General features: G+C 41.0%; 1 protein-coding gene across 1 annotated transcript in view; it reads right to left on the reverse strand.

The window, feature by feature from the left end:
* LOC137235367 (nuclear factor 1 B-type-like) overlaps positions 1-21,142 on the reverse strand; it is a 957,540-nt gene extending 936,398 nt beyond the window's left edge. Inside the window, exons 1-3 of the mRNA XM_067758363.1 lie at positions 20,764-21,142; positions 20,404-20,564; positions 20,110-20,250 (exon numbers count right to left, since the gene is read on the reverse strand). Of these exons, the coding sequence (XP_067614464.1) occupies positions 20,110-20,250; positions 20,404-20,564; positions 20,764-21,142 (681 nt within the window). The remainder of the gene's footprint in view (positions 1-20,109; positions 20,251-20,403; positions 20,565-20,763) is intronic.
* Between the last annotated feature and the right edge of the window lie 1,244 nt (positions 21,143-22,386).

Consider the following 22,386-nt stretch of genomic DNA (forward strand, 5'->3'; position numbering starts at 1 on the left):
TTTACACACACACACGCATATAACTTCATCCACCGTAACACCAACGGCACTGAGCTATCATAGACATCAACACACACCTCAACACGATCGGTAACATCCAGTTAAAATATCCACTCATCCATCCTAGAGAACATTTACACACCACCGAATATTCAACAGCAAAGACACGTAAACTTGACCAACAACACGCAAGTACACATCGATCTGCATATTCACATATCCACGGTAACACGCCCACATCAACGCATAATTGAGGTAACATAATTTTAAAAGGGGTTGGCCATATCCATACTAGCCAGAACTAGTGGCCGTGTAGTGGCAGCAGCGCGTACATCGTGAGGTGACTGAGCAAATGCGGTCAGCTGTTATAAAACTTATGTACGTTCTAGTACATGGAAGGCCAATGAACTCCAATCGCCCATTAAACCACCACAAAAAAATCATCAGATTCAGCACTGAGTAAGGGCAAGCTCTCGGATTCTCGGCAACGCAAGCTGTGAGATCAGCACACCATATATTTGTACCCGTATAATCCACGCTTACGCAGCGAGAAACAGGGTGATTAAAACAGGATGACCGGCACTAACCAAACCCGAGATTGTTTTTTTTTATTTGGATTAAATTTTCTTTTATAGTTAAGTTTATGTATACTTGATTTTTACGGAACATTCGGTCCCTAGTTTTGTGCATGAATTTCTATTTTCAGTCTTTTACACTTACACACATATCCCCATAGGCCATCTTAAAAGTTTTTTGTTGAGTGAAGCATTTTACTTTGGTACGACGCGTTTAATTAAATTTTATTAACTAGACCTTTAATTTATTTTGTTTGGCCTTAGGCAACAATAACAACACAAACATATACGTATGGAGTCACCTTGCGTACGGAACTTACTATATTTCCACTTATGCCTTTTTTTGTTCCTGGGCGAGAGCGTCCAGTAATCCCAAGCGGCAGCTTCGTGGCCTTTGAATTACCTTTTTCCGAATAATTTAATTTTTATTAGACGCGTTTTAATTGTTATGAATACACGCACCTGGGAGTCTAAGCGGAAATAACAACAATTTACATACAGAGACTGCAATAATTTTATTGCAATTTTATTCAGCTAGAGAGGGCCAATATTACATGTGTTAATAGGGTTGTTGTTTTGATCTCTATTTCTTTGCAGTACACTTTCGGATGGTACCATTAGAGAGTTGACAGCGAGGTGAGTTTCAACAGATGACCCATATGATATTGTAAGGAATTTTCTTGCAAATCCTCTTATTTGCAATCCTCTGCTAAGTTCGAATCACTAAACTGTTGAATAAATAACTCCAATATTGAATAATAGAAAAATGGCCTTTATTAAAGTACTTCACAATAACACTTATGTATACTTTGCTACTCGCTGGCTTAATAACCAAACTGATTGATAACTCAAATGAAACTCTACTATTGGCCGCCAGATCGCGTGCTTAATCAAACTGGTTGATAGCTCAACTCAAACTGAATTACAGCGCCTCTACATCTGTTGCCTTTTATACCCTTTGGTTTCCTCGTTCGCATTTTTCCAGAATGTACTAGCATTGTCCATGAGCTCTCAAACTTCTCAGCTATATGCATGTGTTTGCGCATTGACTCTCCGCTGCTCGTATTCGTACATGGTACATATGTGTAGACGCAATTATTTATTCCTTTATGTAGATACATAAAGATTGAATTATTGATGTGAATTTTTGTAGTTTACAGTCTCTCGCGCGCACATAGGCGTATAAGTAAATGCATCTGTGTGTGACATCTCTCTGGGCTGCCTTATATATGTGTATACTTGATTTGATTATTAACGTAAATACTGCTTGGCATGGCCTTAGCATCGCCTTAGTGATGGTATAGCTTAGTGGTGCTAATATCCGTGACACTGCCCTCCACCTAAGTCTGATCGTCCCGATCAGACAAATCTCCCGATCTAATTTCCGCTAGCATCTCCAAATGTACCACTCTTCTAACCCGTGGTTTCCCAGTGGTTTGTATGCGGTAGATTGTATCACTGATCTTCTTCACAACTTTGTACGGGCCTTCCCAACTGCACCGAAATTTAGCTGGAACACCTTTCCGCCGGTGAGGGCTGTTTAACAGTACCAAATCTCCTGCCAAGAAACCTTCCGAATTAAAGTACTTGTCATGCCAGTGTTTCATCTTACTACTCATTATCCTGGGCCGTTCCTTCACACTCTGTTGTTTGGTCAATGAACCACTTCGTAGAGCTTGCGCTGGACGAATTTTCTTTGCATAATCGGTATCGTTCCCACATTTTACAACAGTAGTGCGCTCCGGCTTGAAACTACCCTCGAATTCTTTCTCGGAAATTCGTTGCTTCGTTTTCCTGCGTCTTTTAGGTTTTGTCAATGCCAGTGTTTCTCTCGCAGGTACTTTTGATTTTGATTTATTTCGCCCATTCGATCTATCAACCTTCACCTTTGAATTTCGTGGCCTTCGTCTAGTATTCTCCACCAGTACCCGATTACTGCTGAACCCTTTTTCCAAACTAAAGTTAAGTGGCACATCTTGGTTCTCATAAGGCATCACCCTTCTCTGCATATCGATCTTGATGTCATGGTCAACCAAGAAATCCACTCCCAATATAACTTCATCAACAATCTCCGCCACAACAAATTTGTGTAGAACCATGACCTTCCCAATCAATACTTCACATATCACTTCTCCCTGAACTTGGTTATACTCGCCAGTGACCGTACGCAACTTTGCTCCAGGTAACGGTTTTACTCTCCTGTTGACCAAGTCAGATCGGATCAAGGAATGAGATGAGCCCGTATCTACAGTCAGACATCTCTCTGGGCTGCCTTATATATGTGTATACTTGATTTGATTATTAACGTAAATACTGCTTGGCATGGCCTTAGCATCGCCTTAGTGATGGTATAGCTTAGTGATGCTAATATCCGTGACAATATGTATGTATATGAATATGTATGCTCAATAACCTATAATAAATAATTAGAACACAAGTCTTTACATAAATATCACTATGTACAAATGTGCCTGCATTGCGGAAAATAATCTATGCACGCACGTATGTACATACTTATATTAAGTCATACGCTCAAGTACGATTGATTTTAGATACTCAGCTGAGACTGCGATTAGGTTTCAGAACACCTATAGCACTCTGCGTACATTTTTATTATTGGTACTTTTTTCTCCTATTATTGTCTTTTGATGCAAATCATTTTGCGGCTATTGAATAGTAATTTAATTTAAATTATACAATGTATCTGTACTAGTTGCATGGAGTGCATAGTATTAAATATTGATTTTTTCTTGGATTTCATTTGGTTTCAATTTTTAAATCTCTTGCTATTGATACCCAATGCCAGTTATTATTTGCTGGGCAGAATAAAAACAAGATACTTAGTAGTTATTGTAATAAATTTGTAAGCCAGTATACACGAATACTTGCTTTGCTTCATTTCAAATGGTTCGCTGAAAGTATCTAAAGGTAAATATGGAGTAATTTAACTTTCAGTGTGGGTGTGGGTGTGGCCCTTGGGAAAATGGGTGACGGTATGGGGGTTGTTGGACGGGAATGACGAACTAACCAGTGACCTAGCCCGACCTTTTGACGGACGAACAAGTGTCTGGTAAAGGAACTCCACTCGGAGTATGGAGCCAAAGTGGAGTTCAAGGCTGTTCGCGTTTAGTGAACAGGTGGAGTGGGACGGCTCCCCCAGGCAAGGACAGGCTTCTTCGGCTTTTTCTTTGTTTACTTCTATCGTCAGATCCTCCTAAGGCATGCACTTTTTTTGTTGCTGTAACTGTGGTTAGGCACTGTGGCAAGAACAGCGCCCCAATACCGACCAGCTCTAGCCGGGCGACCACCATGCCTGCCGGCCGCCGCATCTAACCCCTACAGGCAGTTACATAACAACGTACATAAAAGCGGTGCATTACAAAGCGGCAAATTGCACTCATACTTTCATAAAGTTAACTTGTGTCCCTTGCGGTATAATTTAAACGCATATCCCCACTTTTATATTGTTGGCGATACCCAGCAAAAAATTCAGCCACTTTTATATTGTGTGCAATACTCAGCAGTAAATTCTTCCGCTCGTCCCAACTGGGCCCAGACTAACCCCAATTCATTCTTAACTGTTCCTAGCCTACGCCAATCCTGATCAATAGGATAACTTCTCCCTGTGTTTTTCGCGTATAAATAAACACTCGGCAGTCCCCAAAATAGCCAAAGTAAAATTAAGCAAGTTCCTTTTAGAATGGCTACCGTGGTCGAAAATAAATTTATATCCGAAACGGATCTCTTTTCGGATTACTGCGCTCGGTTCGGCACAACCGAGATCCAAGATAACACCGAGGCATCCCTAAAACTAAAAGATAAAATTATCGATGTGTTCTGGGAAAGCGTACAGATCGCATATGACGGCGTCGTAGAGTCAGATGACAACGACCTTCCCGAAGACTTTAAGGCCTCAGCTTTCAATAAATACCGCGCCTGCCTTATAGCGTATGAGTACACAAACGCAAGAAGAGGCGATCAACTCCAGCTAAGGGTACTAAGCAATCCCGTCCCCGCTACAACCACCACTCCCCAAGAAAGTTCCGGGATGCACCTCAAAGTACCCGCATGTGACACCGAAGACTTTTACGGTAGTTATGAGCAATGGCCGTCCCAAACTCTCGAGCGCCCAAAAACTGTACCAACTCAGGTACAATACCCAAGGAAAAGCGGGCCAAATAGTGTAGCAATTCCCACTTAGCGATGACAATTTTGCTCTGGCGTGGGAAGCCCTGAAATCCCGATATGAAAATAAAAGAGTCTTGGTCGATAACCAAATAAAAGTCCTCATGAACCTCAAGGCCATTCAGACTGAATACAGCGAAGACATCCAAAGACGAAATTATGTCTTCTTACATACTTACTTAATTGTCGCTTAACCGTTTAAACGGTTATGGGTGTCCAACAAGGCGCGCCAGTCGCTCCTTCGCTCCGCCAACCGGCGCCAATTGGTCACATCAAGGGGGTATAAATCGTTTTCCACCTGGTCCTTCCAGCGGAGCGGGGACCGCCGTCTACCTCTGTTTCCAATCTAAAAGGCATTGGCCAGGGTATAACAAGCCCCTTAGACACAGTCACAGCAAATTTAAAATGTATTAAACACAAATTTCACATATTAGAAGACAATTTCCCAATTCCATGCGGTGGAATTCTAGGTTTACATTTTATAAAAAAATATAATTGCATTATTGAACAAAATGAAGACAGATTAATTTTGTGACCATATGATTATCCACAAAATATAATAATTCAAATGACAAATAGACCAACTATTAATAATATAACAATACCCGCCATATCTGAAGTAATTCGGCAGATTCACTTAAAAGCTAGTAACACAGAGCTTTTCATTCCTCATCAAAAATTAGCTGACGGCATTTTCATTGCTAATAATTTAACAAATAAAAATTAAAATTTTTTTAGTCATAAATACCACAGGCAATTACTCAGAATAACAACATCAAAGCATAACATTTAAAGGATTATATATTATTTCAGGAGACTACAGAGAATAATAAAAAGATAATAAAAAAATTTTAAGGACTACCTTTATATAAATGTACCAAAAATATAAGGCAATTTTTCTTTTAATACAGACATAGTCTTGTTGAATTTTGAATAAAAAACTTTAACAGTAGCTCTTCTAAAAGAATTATGGGATTTAAAGCTAAGTATAAAGGTGGAGCTCAATCTTTCAATTTTAGGCAAACCATATACTGGGATTAACTAATTGATTATTTAAAATTTAAACACGCGCTCTACCTTTATAATTTTAAATCCCAAATTTTTTTACCACAGCTATTGTTAAAGTTTTTTAGTCAAAATTTAACAAGAATATGTCTATATTAAAGGAAAAATTCCCTTCTATTTTTTGGTCCATTTATATAAAGGTAGTTGTAAAATTTCTTGAACTCGGCTTTAGCAAATAAATAAATAAATTCTTCAATTAAAATACTTTAAATTTATTTCGATTATTTGACAACTTTTCCGCGTGTTAAAAAATTTTGAGTTTTGCTGTCCGTTTCAAGCGATGTTTTCAGAATGATTTTTCATACTCCCATTTGTGAGTTGCTAGCCACGCCGCATGAAGAATTACGGACTTCTTCCCTTTGTCGCTTGTCTTATTTAACAACCAATCGGCGATCGACATGTGCTTTATTTGTCGCAATGAAAAGCTCTTAACGGCGATGCTGCCAGGCTGTTCGTAACACTCCCCCCTGGTATATCCTGGTCAGCAGGGTGTACCACTTTTAGATCTAGAACAGCAACTTTAGCAGCAGGTCGTTCATATATGCCACTCACAATTTTAATTGATACACTTCTTACTCTGCCAACTAGACTTTTCCGCATATCAATCATTCTCCCTTTTGGCCAGCAGTTTCGCGGACTATTCTGGCTTCACATCATTGAACCATTTGTTTTTTCGTGTTATTATGGGAAGGTTGTTTAGGCCATCAAGCTAAACCCAAGAATGAGCACGGCCAATGGTGACCCAGCCTAATGTAAACTATCTGTGTTTGCTTCTATCTCTACCTTCGCGCACTAACACCAACGGGTACATATGTCCGTGCAGGCGTATGTGTTGGTGCGCGACTTTCCAATTTAACTTTCTTTCGTTCAATCACCCCTCAAAACCGCTTTTCGGCGGAATTGAGGGGTGAACGCGTTTTATAAGAAAGAAACTCTTTCACTTCTTTTTTGGGAACCTCCGTGACAACTGCAGCCATCAGCCCTGTTATAGGTAAGATTTTTCATTTCTTTTGTATAACTTAGCCTAAATACAGTAAGTGAAATACACATTGTGAATTAGCTTTGAAATCAAATTATTAAATTGTTAAATACAAGAATTTAATCTGCTGTGTGTTCTTTTCCTTTTTTCTCTTTTTTCACCGAGCGCAAAAACCCCCTTGGGAACTTACTAAAGAGCTATCGAAGCCCCAAGAGGTTTTTACATGGTCCTACTACGCCGGAATAATTATAGAAACGACTGAATTACCAGCGACCAACTGAATAACCACAGCAAATCAAAGCTATAACCACACAAAAGCGTTTCAAAAACTAGCCGTTAGCAGCAAAAGCAGCCATCAATATAACCACACAAAAGCGTTTCAAAAGCTATCCGTTAGCAGCAAAAGCAACCATCAATATAACCACACAAAAGCGTTTCAAAAGCTAGCCGATAGCAGCAAAAGCAACCATCAATATCATATCACCTCAGAGCATTTCAAAAGCGACAAGCACTACACCAACAAACAGGAGCGGTCAAACAAAGGCACAAAGGTACGTGGTTTGAGTTAAATTTTTTTTGTTTTTTGCACAATTAGGGAAATTACACATAGTTTGACTTCCCGGCGCACCAACAGCGCGATTTTATTAATAAAAACCAAGTAATTATACGTATGTGTGGCAATTAAGTTACACAGATTTACATAAAGTCTATTGATTTAGCAGTTTGTTTGCTGTAACGCATATTTTCGAGGAATGTCGCAGCCAGCTGCACAAATTCAACATAACCCCACTTTTTCACTGTTGTGTGGCAATTTCTTTGCAACAACACTTTAACGCACTTTATCGCAAATCACTGCCAATATTTTAGAACTATTGAATACATAAGTGTAATCCATTGAACCAATTATTTAGGTTCTGACATAAATCAGCGTTACTACCATTAAACCAAAGTCACTTAACCTTATTTTCTTATATACACAACACTAACACTGCGGTGAGTTGGGTGACAAGAGTGTTCGCAAAAAAGCACAATTAGCTGAAAAAATTAAAGACAAATATATACAAAGAAAAATTTGCGTGTTTACTGCTGTTAAAAAGTTAGATCCATTTTACCCTTAAGCGCAGTGCTCCTGTCATGTCGAAAGCGATGAAAAATCACATCAGGGTGGCTGATGAAGTCATAGAGTTTGAAGCTGACTTCAACAACACATCCGACTCCGAGCATACCAAATATACTATGGCTATCCAGCAAGAAGAGTTAAAGGCAAAGTGGAAAAAAGCAAAAACAGCCCATGATGAAATATTAGCTGGGGACACTCTAGAGGGGAAAAATATATCAGCTCTTAAGATAAAGCACAAAAGTGCTTACGCAGTCTACTTGCGTTGCATGTCAAACATATCAACGCGAAAGGCCACATTCAACAAACCCGACCGTAAGCCCGAAGAACAGCTCGAAAGGGATACAAATATCAGCCAACCCCCGTGTGACACTGATGAGTTCAAGGGAGATTACATATCCTGGCCTACTTTCAGAGACCTCTTTACAGCCATATATATTTTAAATAAGCGACTCACCCCGGTAGAAAAATTGTACCACTTGATACAAAAGACCCAGGACCCAGATAGTGCAAAAGTGCCCGCTCACAAACGAAGTGTTCGGTAAAGCATGGCAAAATCTGGTAGACAGATACAAAAACAAACGCATACTAGTGAACACTTATTTGAAAACTTTGTTCAGCTTAGAGACGGTCCAAAAGGAAAGCGGTACTTCAATTAAATAGTTGCAGCGAGACATCAAAAACTGTATCGCATCCTTAAAGATACATCAAATCGATGTGTCAAATTGGGATGCGATTATAACTTATTTTTTTCAACGAAATTACCAAAAAGCACACTAGCCTTATGGTAACAAACGGTTCAAAATAAAACCGAAATATCCAAGTGTGAAGATATGGATAAATTCTTACAGAACCGTTTCCAAACATTTGAGACAGTCTCTGGCATAACTGAGGATAGCTTGGAAACCAAGAACCCGAAAACCCATAATGGCAGACAATCTACTGAAAACTCTCACAGAAAGCTAGGTGCTTTTCAGACGAGTGTAACCAAAGGTGCGTGCAAGATGTGTAAATCCACTGAGCACAAACTACAACATTGCCAACGGTTCCGCACATTGGCGGTTTCCGATAGAATCACCTTCATTAAAAACAAAAAAGGGTGTATTAACTGCCTATCCTCAGGACATACTGTGTCTAGGTGTTCAAGCTCCTACAATTGCGCCACCTGCCAGCAAAGACACAAGACGCTCCTACATATTCAGGCAACGAACACCAACCAAAACGCAAACAACAATAATAACCACCCTGGCTTATCAGCCCAAGCGCAACAGAGACGCACCTATTCCAATAACCAAAGCACTGGAAATAACAAAAGCAATGGAACTAACCACTTCAAGGCATGCTTTACGAACACAAGTAAAGGGGTTTTACTAGGTACGGCCCGCATCAATATATTCTACAACAACACCAACTTCTCCGACTTAAACGTCGCATAAACTTGCCATCTCAGCGGATGTCTGCGCACGTGTCAGGCATCACCAATGAAGTGTCAGCACAAGTAAAGGAGGCGTGTCATATACAAATGCGGTCTCCAATTGATCCGACAATAAATATCGCCACCACCGCGCTTGTGCTGCCGCAACTAACTGGCAATCTACCAACATGCAAGGTGGATGCCATGGCCATGCAGGCCTTCCCGAACTTAGTATTAGCTGACAAACGTTTTTTTGTCAATGAGCAAGTCGACCTGATATTAGGAGGCGACATTTATGAACAGGTGATGTTAGGGGGAATAAAGAAAGACGTGTTAGTAACACTGCTAGCCCAAGAGACGGTGTTCGGCTGGACATTGACCGGCCAAACCGAAACAATCTCACCCAGCGAGAAATATGTGTCCTTTGTCAGTGAAGTGCAATTGGACAGAGAGCTACGATCATTTTGGGAAAAGGAAGTCCCCAAAGACAAGGCGTACAATCATGATGACAGGTATTGTGAAGAATTGTATAAGAACACAACGATTCGAAATGATGAGGGTAAATATATTGTATCCTTGCCTTTTAAACAGGATTTTCCAAAATATAAACAATTAGGTCCGTCACTAAAAATTGCGTGTACACAATTTTTTCGAATGGAAACGCGTTTAGCTAAATACCCACCATTACAGTCAGAATACAATAGGGTCTTAGCAGAGTATGAAACCTTGGGGCACATGTCCCGGGTACCAACACACATCCCCGCTGAAGACTGTGATACCTATCTTTTACCACATCATGCCGTCAAAAAGGAAGAAAGCACAACAACCAAAGTAAGAGTGGTGTTCAATGCGTCATCATCAACTGCAAACGGAGTCAGCCTCAACGACATCCTCCATCCGGGACCAGTTCTACAGAATGATTTAACCATTCTCACATTAAAGTGGCGTTTCTTCAAATATGTCTTTAACAGCGACAGAAAAAATGTACAGACATATTCTGTTGCACGCTGATCACACTAAGTATCAACGTATTGTATTCCGAACAGAAAGTACGCAGCCCATACAACTATATAAGTTGAAAACGATCACCTTCGGAGTTAACTGTGCCCCGTACCTTGCAATACGAACAGTGCTCCAGTTAGCGGACGACGTGGAACACAGCCACCCTATAGCAGCAGATATACTACGAAATTTAATGTACGTTGACGACGTGCTGGCAGGAGGCCACACTATTACCGACACCATTAATGCAAGGGATCAAATAACTACAGCCCTGGGGACAGCAGGATTCTCGCTGAAGAAATGGACCGCCAACTAGAACAAACTACTTAAAGGCCTACCAAAGGCTCACCTCCTAAACGAAGATTTCCTAGACTTCGAGGAAACCAGTAAAGCACTTGGCATTAGGTGGAACGCCCACTCAGATATCTTTTACCTCAAAACGAAAGGAACAGTCTAGCTTTATAAAACGGAAAATTCTGTCGGCCATAGCAAAACTATTTTACCCCTTAGGGTGGCTGGCACCATTCGTAGTTACCGCCAAAATGTTGACGCAAGGCATCTGGTTAGAGGGAACAGGGTGGGATGAAACCGTGTCGCCAGTCTCGCTGGATCGGTGGCAAAGTTTGATTGAAAGTTACCAGCACATAGAAAGAATTCAGAACCCACTCTGGGTACACTTTTCACCAACAGCCACAGTGGAGATCCACGGATTCTGTGACGCGTCAGAAAAAGCATACGCAGCCACCGTTTACCTGCGCGTCAATATTAATGAACAAATATTTGTAAGCTTGCTATTAGCCAAATCAAAAGTCACGCCCGTAAAAAGTATCTCCTTACCAAGACTAGAATTTTGTGGAGCAGTTCTCCTTGCAGAAACCCTAGAATCTATCAACAAGAACCTTAATTTAGGCAAACATAAAACCTTATTATGGACTGACTCAAATATCTTCTTAGCGTGGTTACGGAAACCTCCGTGTTCATGGTCAACCATCGTGGTCCACCCTGTGACAAAGATAATAGACCAAGTTGGGAACACGGACTGGCGTCACGTAGACTCAGCGTCAAGCCCTGCAGACTTAGCCAGTAGAGGGCTATTAGCGCAAGAGCTAGTAAACAATTCCTTGTGGTGGGAAGGCCTATCTTGGCTGCAGCAAGATGGCAAAGAATGGCCAAACCAGGAAATAAACTACACCACAACCATGGAAGAAAAAAGGTTACAAGTGCACATAACTTCGGTTAACCGTAAAGACGAAGATATTGTAGACAGGTTTTCCGACATTTCCCGGGCTTTAAGAGTTGTGTCCTACGTTCTACGGTTCTACAAAAGGACTCATCTCAAAACATCCTTCAATGAAACATCACTGACGATTTCGCCCATTGAGATCAAAGCAACGATGTGTCGACTGATCGTCAATGCTCAAGGAAATCATTATGCGGAGGAGTACAGAACACTCAAAGAAAAAGGGTCAGTCAAGTCAAAGACCGATTTGCAATCCTAGCACCCATTTCTCGATGAGGACGAGACAATCAGAGTCGGAGGGCGGCTCGCGGCGTCCAAGGACCTCTCGTATAACGAACGCCACCCCATAATTCTGCCCTATCATAGTGGACTGTCTCGTCTCATCACACGTTACATGGGGGGAATCAGCTTATGCTGCTCCTGATCCGAACACAGTACTGGATAACTCGCGTGAAAAACATGATAAGATAAGAAATTCACAAGTGCAAGATATGCGCAGTGCACAGGAGACAGGCACAAACACAATTAATGGCCATTCTACCGACCGAGCGAACCACCTATACCCGGGCATTCACTAACACCGGGGTAGATTTTGCTGGCCCCTTTGAGGTAAATAGTTATCAAGGGCGAGGCTGGCGCGTGTCCAAGGGATATGTCTGCCTCTTTGTGTGTTTCTCCCCTAAGGCCATCCACTTGGAAGCGACTACCGATCTGAGCACCCGGTCATTCTTGACAGCTTTTGCCAGATTCGTCGCGCTACGAGGCTGCCCGAAGAATGTGTATTCCAACAACGGAACCAATTTTGTCGGGGCATCAAGAGCCCTCAGGGCGGAGTTCAAAACCTTCATGGCTGACTCACGCGCCGAGGTAGTAACAACCTCTACATACCAAAATCTAGATTGGCATTTTATTCCTGCGTCTGCTCCTCACATGGGGGGATTGTGGGAAGCGGGAGTGAAAAGTTTTGAATTTATACTTTTATTCATTTTTTATGATTTTGTTAGCGATTTTTGTAAGAAAAATCGATTAATATCTTTGACGGTTCTGTCACTGGTTGAGGTTTAATACCAAACATTAATTTAATAAGAGTTGTCATTTTAATTTCTTTCATAATCGTTATTGTTGCCTTGAAAGTTGTGTTTCAAGTTTATTTGGAGACAGCATTGATTACTGATTTTGGTTTGAAGAGTGTGTGGAGGGTGACAAAAACAGTGACACACCAAGACCCGGGCTAGGATTATTCTCTAGTGATAGGATCTTAACAAGAAACCAGCGGAGAGCATTAGAGAACCAAATAGCGGGGTCTCTGTTCACTCAAATAGACACGGGGATAGAACACCAAGTAGATTTCGTACCAGTCGACTTATTTAACCTTTGTGCCGCTAGAGTATTTGGAAATTACGACACCTTAAGAAGGCAGGAACAGGAAAATCCTCCTAGCAATAGAGTGGGGTTAGATTCAACGGAGATATCACTGAGCTTTGGAAAGAAATTAGAACAGGCTCTCGAGATGACCAACGAAAATAATGGAGAGTCAGGACAGGGGGCAGTTGGGGGTACCACAGATGACGCTACGAATAATGCGGCTGCGGTTGGCACTGGAACCGCCCGTCCCGTACCGACAATAGAGGACCGAATTGAACAATTGAGTCAAGTCATGGAGTGATTATGCAGCAGAATTCCTCCATTACGAAGCATCTGACTGAGGTACGGAAGATATGTTCAGATATGTCGCAGCTTAGCAACCGCATTGCTGAAGTGGAATCATCGATGTACGCACCAGCCGCACCACCCTTACAAGCAAACTCGTCCACACCCCAACCAAGTAATGAAATAACACGTCAATCAAGCTTACAGCGGGAAAATAGTAGCCAACACAGAAAGAAGGTAGATCTTGATAAGTGGCACCTTAAGTTTAACGGATCAACCAAAAGCATGACAGTCGGGAGCTTTGTTTTCAGAGTTGAAAGGATGAGAAAACAACACCAGTATGAACAGTTGCTCTCTGACTTTCATTGCCTAGTGACTGGTCCGGCACTTAAGTGGTACTGGCAGACGCTAGAGGATCACGCCAAAGACTCCACTTTTAATTATACGGTACTAAGAACAGAACTGCTGTCCCATTTCAAATCAGCCGAGTCTGATTATGGGGTCATCAAAGAAATTATGGAACGCAAACAGCTGCCGCATGAAACCTTTGACGAGTATTATGCTGATGTCCATGACCTTACCTTCCGTCTCCGGAAGAGGATACCCGAAATTGAATTATTAAATATAATAAAGGGGAACCTGAAACCATATCTAGCAAATTTGACGTTCGCCACGAAAACAGAGACATTAGCAGAACTAAATCTCCAATGTAAGCGATCAGAAAAACTAATGAAGGAAAATAATTCTCGATGTAAAAATGTCAATGAGCTAGATAATGGTGAAAACCAAGGGTCCGTGAAGATAGATCGGGAGATAGAGATAGAAGCCTTCGGTAAGAATGGCAAAAACGAGCCAAGGCTTTATAGGAATACGCCAGATACCACCATGTCTCGTGATATAAGTAAACCTCATGCCCCAGCCCGACTTAATATGAGTAGTTCGTCTAATAGTACTGTTAAAGCATTTTGTCCTTCCCCATTTCACCTAATGTTATGCTTTGCCTGTGGTATGGCGGTGGATTACTATGCGAAAAACCCGGCAGAAGCGGCAAAGGACAATTCATGTTAGTCCTCTTTGCACCTCATGAAATGCTTTGCATGTGGTGGCGACTGCTCGTTTGCGTCTTTAAACCCGAAGCGGGAAACCGGGCTCTGGCAGAGATGTCCGAGCACTCTGTCCAGAATCACAAGCACCCGGACCTCCAGAACTGAAATTAGGAAATGAAACTGAATTAAAAAATTTTGAAACGTGTGAATAATGTTAAGTTAGATAAGAGTATACCCGTTAGTAAGAGGGAAAGTCTACATGTAAGAAAAATGAAACACGAGGAAGCTAGGAGACGGATATTCTGTGAAGAAATAAGAAAAAAGAAAACAAATAATAGAAATTTTAGTAAAATTAAAAAAAATGCGAGAAAAACAAAAGAAATTTAGGAGAATACGTAATAAAATCGTATCAACCATAGTTACCGTAAAGGTGACAATCGATTTTTTGCTAAAGCTGATATAGGAGGTCACACGGTGTTAGCCTTACTCGACTCTGGAGCAGGAGCGAGCTGTTTAGGAAAAAATTATACACATGTAATAGAAGAAAAGCAGCATTTGATACTTCCGGTTATGGGACACAATATTCGCACGGCCAATGGGGGTGAAACGCTTGTCGTGGGTGTAATTACGCTGCCTGTTGTATGGTAAAACATAAATCGGGATCTTGAATTTTTAATCGTACCCGATCCGCAACAGGAGGTATATCTTGGTATAGATTTCTGGCAAACCTTTGATTTGAGTCTTGTAAGTCGGGGGGCAGCTAATAATTCGAGGCGTAATGCTGTGTCAGAACTCACACCTGCCGATGGGGACTTGTCTTTTGATGCGGTGCAGCATGCGTTGTCAGCCGAAGAAACCAAGGGACTGGACTACGCTAAGTCACAATTTCCATCATATGCTGTACATGGTTTGGGGAGGATTGACTCGGAGGAAAATGTCATTGAGGTAGCCAACGAGGATCCGCCGATTAAACAACGACACTACCCTGCATCCCCAGCCATACAAAAGTTGATCTTCGCCGAACTCGACAGAATGTTGGAAATGGGTGTCATAGAGAAAAGCAATAGCTGCCGGAACTCACCCGTGTCGCTGGTCATAAAAGGAACGAAAAACCGATTGTGCTTGGATGCCCGCAAACTCAACGAACGGACGATTAAAGATGCGTACCCACTGCCCCGTATTGATGGCATCCTGAGTAGGCTACAGGACACTCGTTACATATCGGCTATAGACCTCAAGGACGCATTTTGGCAGATCCCGTTAGAAAGCAAGTCCAGAGAGAAAACCGCCTTCACAGTGCCTCGTAGACCCTTATACCACTTTACGAGAATGCCTTTCGGTTTGTGCAACGTGGCACAGCGAATGTGCCGCTTAATGGATAAGGTCATACCTGCTTTCCTGCGTGAATTTGTTTTGTTTATTTAGATGACCTACTTGTATGTTCTCCTGATTTTTCGTCCCATTTGTATTTGTTGTTCGTTGTAGATAAATGCCTCCGGGATGCGAAATTGGCAATAATCGTTGAAAAGGGCAAGTTCTGTTTCAAGGAGGTTATATATCTGGGTTTTTTCGTAGGCAACGGGTGTATACGTACCGACGCCAACAAGATAGCGGCAGTAAGGGACTTCTCGGAGCCCAAAACTCCGAAGCAGCTCCGAAGATTTCTAGGGATGTCAGGCTCATATCGCCGATTTATTCAAGATTACGCGACTATTGTAGCTCCGCTGCACGACTGCCTCTCCAAGGAGAATATAAAAAAGTTTGCATTAACAGACGATGCTCGAGTGGCTTTTGAAAAGTTAAAACAGAGTCTTATTTCGGCACCAGTCCTGACGCACCCAGACTTTACAAGACATTTTTACATCCAGTGTGACGCATCGACCGACGGAGTTGGAGGAGTACTCTTCCAGCTCGATGACGATAAAAACGAATGACCGATAGCCTACGTATCTGCCAAGCTGAATAAAGCACAGAGAAATTATTCTATCACTGAATTTGAATGCTATGCAGCTGTACTTAGTGTGAAGCGTGTTCGGCCATACGTGGAGGGACTGCCCTTTACGGTGATCACCGACCATGGAAGCCTTGAGTGGCTAATGAACCAGAAGGATTTATCTGGACGGCTTGCGAGGTGGAGCCTTAAACTGCAAGCGTACGATTTTAACATTGAACACCGGAAAGGAGCCCAAAATGTTGGGCCGGACACGCTGTCGCGAATGAACATGGAAGAAATCGTGAAGAGTGACAGAGTAATAGATGTTGACACTAGCTCGCCTTGCTTTCAATCGCTAGAATACGAAGAGTTAAAAGCACAGTGACGGAGAACCAAAACCGACTTCCTGACTTATGCGTAGCTGACGGCTTTGTTTACAGACGAACGCAATTCAACAGGACTGACGACAGTCAAGACGACCATGCCTTGAAACTTTGGATTCCTTCGGAGTTGCGAAGGGGTTTGGTGGAAGCGTCCCATTGTTCGCCCTCGGTTGGCCACGGAGGTATTCACAAGACTCTTTCCCGCATTCGTGAAAAGTATTATAGGCCTGGGATGGTAAAAGATGTGCAAATGTTCACAAGTCAGTGCGAAACCTGTAAAGCAAATAAAACACAAAATTTATTTCGCCGTCCGCCCATGGGCAACCAACACATTACTGAACGCCCTTTTCCACGCTTATTTGTCGACTTTATGGGTCCCTACCCACGTACGTCGAATGGCCATGTGTATGTGTTTGTTTGTTTAGACCACTTCTCCAAATTTGTATTTTTAAGGCCTATGCGAAAAGCAACATCTGCTGAAGTCGTCAAGTTCATGGAGAAAGAGATCTTCCATGTACGCAGAAGAGAGGGTGGACCGATCAGTACTGCAGATCATCAGATCGTGCATCAAAGATAATCAAAGAAACTGGGATAAGTACGTGAGCGACGCAGCATTTGCTCTACGAAGTGCCGTGAACTCCGCCATTAAAACATCGCCATACCACGCTGCCTTTGGCATGGCGATGATACAACACGGCACGGCTTATGACATCCATCGAAAATTAAGTGCGCTGAAAGACGCCGAACATGAAGTACTGGAACAATCCGACCGACTACGATTGATAAGGAGCAAAATAATGAAGGAATTGCGGTTAGCTCACGAAAGGAGCAAGAAGGTTTATAATACAAGGAGAAGAGAAGTAGCCTTTAAGACTGGACTACTCGTTTACCGCCGTAACTTCCGGCAAAGCTCAAAAATCGACAACTACAATGCGAAGCTTGCCCCAAAGCAAGTCAAGTGCATTGTACTCAAAGCGATAGGAAGTTCGTTGTACGATCTCGGGGAAAATAGTGGAAAAAAGTCGGGGTATACCACGCAAAAGACATTTTTTTAGCCTAGTGTAGATATGTGGTGCCTCGTTAGTCATGTTGTAGTTGTCTTCTGTTTATATGTAGTTGCTGTCCTTCATGTATAGACATTAGTTCACACCTGACAATCTACTAGTAAGGTAGATTTCTGTGATATGGGTAAAGACTAATACAGCGTGTGGATTTAGTAAGGCTAGAAAAATGTACACAGTTGTAAACAGGTAGTAGTAATGGTGATGCGTTGCGGGAATGTTTGGAATCGAAAAAAAACAACTAAGCCCGGCACTAGGTCCTGGGTCGAGGCCACACGTTGGGCTGTGTTGAAAATTCCCTTACGCACACGCTCCATGATACAGGTACCATCGGCGGCTCCGAGCCTGCAACGGCAGCCCTTATATTATAATAGCGTTAGTTGCAAGTAGGCATACACCACAATGCATCTAACATTGCAACTAAATGTTAACAGCGCGATTCTGATCGATGCGCTGTTGATTAACATGCATTAGTATGTTAGTGGTGGCTGCACATCATTCGGGTGATGCATGTGTATAGGTGTATTGGAAGATACATTCGTGTATCCGTGTATATGTTAGATTTTTAGAAACGGATATTACTGTCTGATTCGCTCACACATGCTACTATGCCAAAAGATAGAATTTTACAGGAAAATTGCCGGTGGCACTGTTATGCCAAAATCCGCTTTGCCTGACACTATAAAAGGACCAGCACTCGCATCATTTGAAAAATTTAACCAAATCGCGGATTTAATCGAATGTCAGTGCTAAAGTTTCAAGTAAACATGTAATAAAAAAGAACAATTTAGAAAAAAAAATCCCGTAAAGTAGTGTGACGCGAGTGGAGCAATAATAACGAGGTCCGCAAGAAACGGTGCAGAACAATTCGGTGTGACGGACACCGGTAAAAAAAAATCCGCTAGGGGTTCTGACCACGAACCTACTGGACTAACCGCGATTTGGTTTCGGATTTTTGGGGAAAACTTTTTAGCTACTTCCCTATCCAACATTCATCGACATTTTTGAATAGAAAAAAAAAAAAAATCATACCAACACACCAGAGAAATCCACACATGCATCTATGAACATACATCCACTAGTCACCAATACATTCACCCACAATCACCAGGAAACTAGCAACCCTAACTGACAGCCTGACTAACATCAGCATTCACCATCTTTCACCTGATCAATATTGGTAACACACATCCAGCCTAATATTAATCACAGCCATCCATCTTTACAAACACACACGCATATAACTTCATCCACCGTAACACCAACGGCACTGAGCTATCATAGAACTCAACACACACCTCAACACGATCGGTAACATCTAGTTAAAATATCCACTCATCCATCCTAGAGAACATTTACACACCACCGAATATTCAACAGCAAAGACACGTAAATTTGACCAACAAAACGCAAGTACACATCGATCTGCATATTCACATATCCACGGTAACACGCCCACATCAACGCATAATTAAGGTAACAAAAATTTAAAAGGGGTTGGCCATATAAACTGGCATGCAGATAAAAGATACTTTATATCAAAAAATAGATGCATTTTAATGTGGATATATAATACTTATTTATACTTACATAATACGTTTTAAATAGGAAGTGCTGTAATTGCTCATTTTGTGCTGAATATCTTGGTCGTATATCGACCGCTGACTTAAAGAATTCCCTGTGTGGGCTAACGAAGTAACAAGCTATGTAAAAAACATAGACATGCTTTGAGTTTTAGTCGTAGTAAAGTATACAAAAATTGTACACTCAGAATTTTTAATACAGTCCCAAAATCTGAAGTTAGAGACTAAAACCAATTGTTCAGGGATGGGAATATATTGGATGATAACTTTATACGAACAAGTTCTTTATGCCATTTAAGAATAATTTTTGCTGCATACAATTCTGTAAAAAATTGTAAATTTTTCTTACAAAATTTTTGAAAAATGATTTAAGACATACCGAAACTTTAATTGTTCACCACATTTTGCGTTATGTGTTACTTTTAATCGAACATTTTATTACTAACCTCCTATATATGACACTACCTTGAGAAGGGATGACGGAAAATCGTTCCAATCTACATATATTTTCTGTGTCTTCCAGAATACTCCCACCTGGTTATCCAAAAAAAAAAAAATAATAATAATAATTTGGAAACCCACTCATCAAAGTGAAACAACATTTCGTTTTATGTACCGCCAAACGTTGTTTTTTTTTTTTTTTTTGGAGAAACAAACATTTTTTTTGGAACATGGTATCGCGCAAATATCTTTTTGTTAGGAACATTGAGGGGTAAATTGCAGCTATAGTGCATCGCCGTTACTAGTCTTACCCAATGCCTCCAAAAGATATAGTCAAAACATCGAACAAAGGTATATAAATTGAGGTCGCAATGTTAAATATACATTTATTTCCACACTTCTATATGTCACTTATACTACCATTGTTGTACTTACTTGGCTTTGGTAAACTTGTCGTGGCGCTCTCTCTTGGTCCTCCTCCGATTGACTGTAATCATATAATTGTCGTTGTTGTTGTGGCTGTGGTTGTTGCCGGTAAGTCAAATGTGTCTGTGCTTGTGATTCAAATTCAAGTATCTATTTGCACATCGTTGCGATTGCGGGCGGCGTTTCACGCTTAAGACCTGAGAAATATGTAAAATTTAAGGTAACTGTTGTTATATATGTAATTATTAAAATAACTTCAGAATACAAATCAAATTGTAGATCGAAATTTTTCACTCACTTTACTTCGATGGAGCGTGCAGCAAAACGTTGTGGCTTAGCGGTAGTAGCTGAGGCAGTGGCAACGCTCGTAGTGGCCTTTGCTGAAATTTTGTTCAATTGCCTACTCACCGCCACACGTTTTTCCAATTCACGATAGATAACTTGGCCAATATAAACATCAATAGCTACATAGAGCAATTGGTTTTCATCCAGCGGAATTCTATGCCATTTACTCATTCGTACCTTTTATTTTTATCAACAGCTTTTTCCAGTATAGGTGGCGGTGGCGGGGTAGCAAGGATATTGCGTTGCTAGTCGCTGTTCCCTCTCCAGATTGGCAGTTAACTAGTGGACGCATTGATTCAATGGTTGCAATTATTTTACCTTCTAAATTATTGAGTGCTGCATTCGAAGTTGCTGATGCAGCAGGGATAAGCTTCTGTGAGTCTTTTTTTACAATTTCTACACATTCCAATAGATTTTTGCAGGAATTCGGTTTTACTTCATTGTCGCAACCATAACTCCATATTTCAAAAGTACGTGTGTTAATTGTAAGTTCATGAGAATCCGAGTGAGATGTATTATAATGCTGCAAAGCATGTTGATTCCTAGAACGACCGCAAAGTTGGCAACCACATTTTAGGCATAGCCAGAGTGTATTATCATATTCGAAACCAGTCATGGATTCATCCATGGAGGACTCCATAACCTCAGCAGCAGGTGAGGTAGCACATTGTTTGGAACATTGCATACAATCCGCCATTAATCCACTGGACTTTAGTATTTTTCGCAATTTAGTTGGGTCGACTGACTTTTTCACATGCTGGCAAACGCCAGGGCCAAACGTTGGACTTCGTAAGGGACCTTCAGAGGAATCTGTCGATGAGCCATTCTCATGCACATCTGATTGGCGTTTCTTTTTCACCATAGCTACGTAACAGCGAGATTACTGATCTTCAAATAGCATTTATATTTGCAGACGAAAATGCTTCTATTATATTAATTGTGCCGCGATGAATACCTGCTTAATATAACCTAGATATTTTTTAATAATGTCTCCAATTTAACTAGATATCCTTTTAGACAGATTTTCGTTAATTTGTATTTTTTAATTTTCCTCGAAATGTGAGGCACAAATATATACAATGTAATTTGCTAACCGCTCTAAACTCCAACGTCCGCCAGTCTGACACACTTGATTGCACCAAACAACTAAGTCAATACACTTCTCAATTAGTTCATCTGCATTCACTTCTGGACAATCACGAGCCAGTTTGCGAAAGTCACTTTTCTATATTAACGCCATGCAATCAAACTTTCGGGTGTTTGAGTAATGCGACCAGCGCAGCTGGCAGCCGTTTTTAAATTGGTCACTTGAAATACATAACAAAAGCTCTCTTCAACGCAAATTTGTATAACAGCCGATTTACCAGGTCCTTTTTGAAAAGAGACCGCCCAATCCATATCTAAAGCCATAGTAACAACATCCATATGCATTTGCTTTTCCACCCATTGGTTTATAAAGTCCGATATATGTAAAAGTCTTCCCCATCTATGAATTCCGTCCTCACCTGAAAAGAAAAGAAAGAAAATGAAAATTAGTAATGTGTGCAAAAACTACAATTGATGCGTACCTCGTTTTTTTCATCAATGACAGGAAATTCCTTGAACGGTAACACAATACACTTTTACAATAACACAATTCACACTTACAAAAAATCCACATGTACTTTCCGAATGGTGTTGCCAGATGCTAAGGCGACGCAAAATCGGGAAAAATGCAATCACATTTTTTCCCTTTCCTTCTTCTTTTTTGGGCCGTGTTTTACGGATTTGAACAAAGGTTATTAAAATGTTCCCAAAAGATGACTTAAACCTTTTTATGGCGAAAAAGGGGAATTTATAACCTGAAATAAATGATCTTCTCCAAAAAATCCTATTACCACCCAAATCAAATACACCTGATTTCTTATAGTGGGGTTAATGTATAATTTATTTATCATATTT

This window comes from Eurosta solidaginis, chromosome X, assembly GCF_040869045.1.
Source record: "Eurosta solidaginis isolate ZX-2024a chromosome X, ASM4086904v1, whole genome shotgun sequence".
NCBI classification, from domain to species: Eukaryota; Metazoa; Arthropoda; class Insecta; order Diptera; family Tephritidae; genus Eurosta; species Eurosta solidaginis.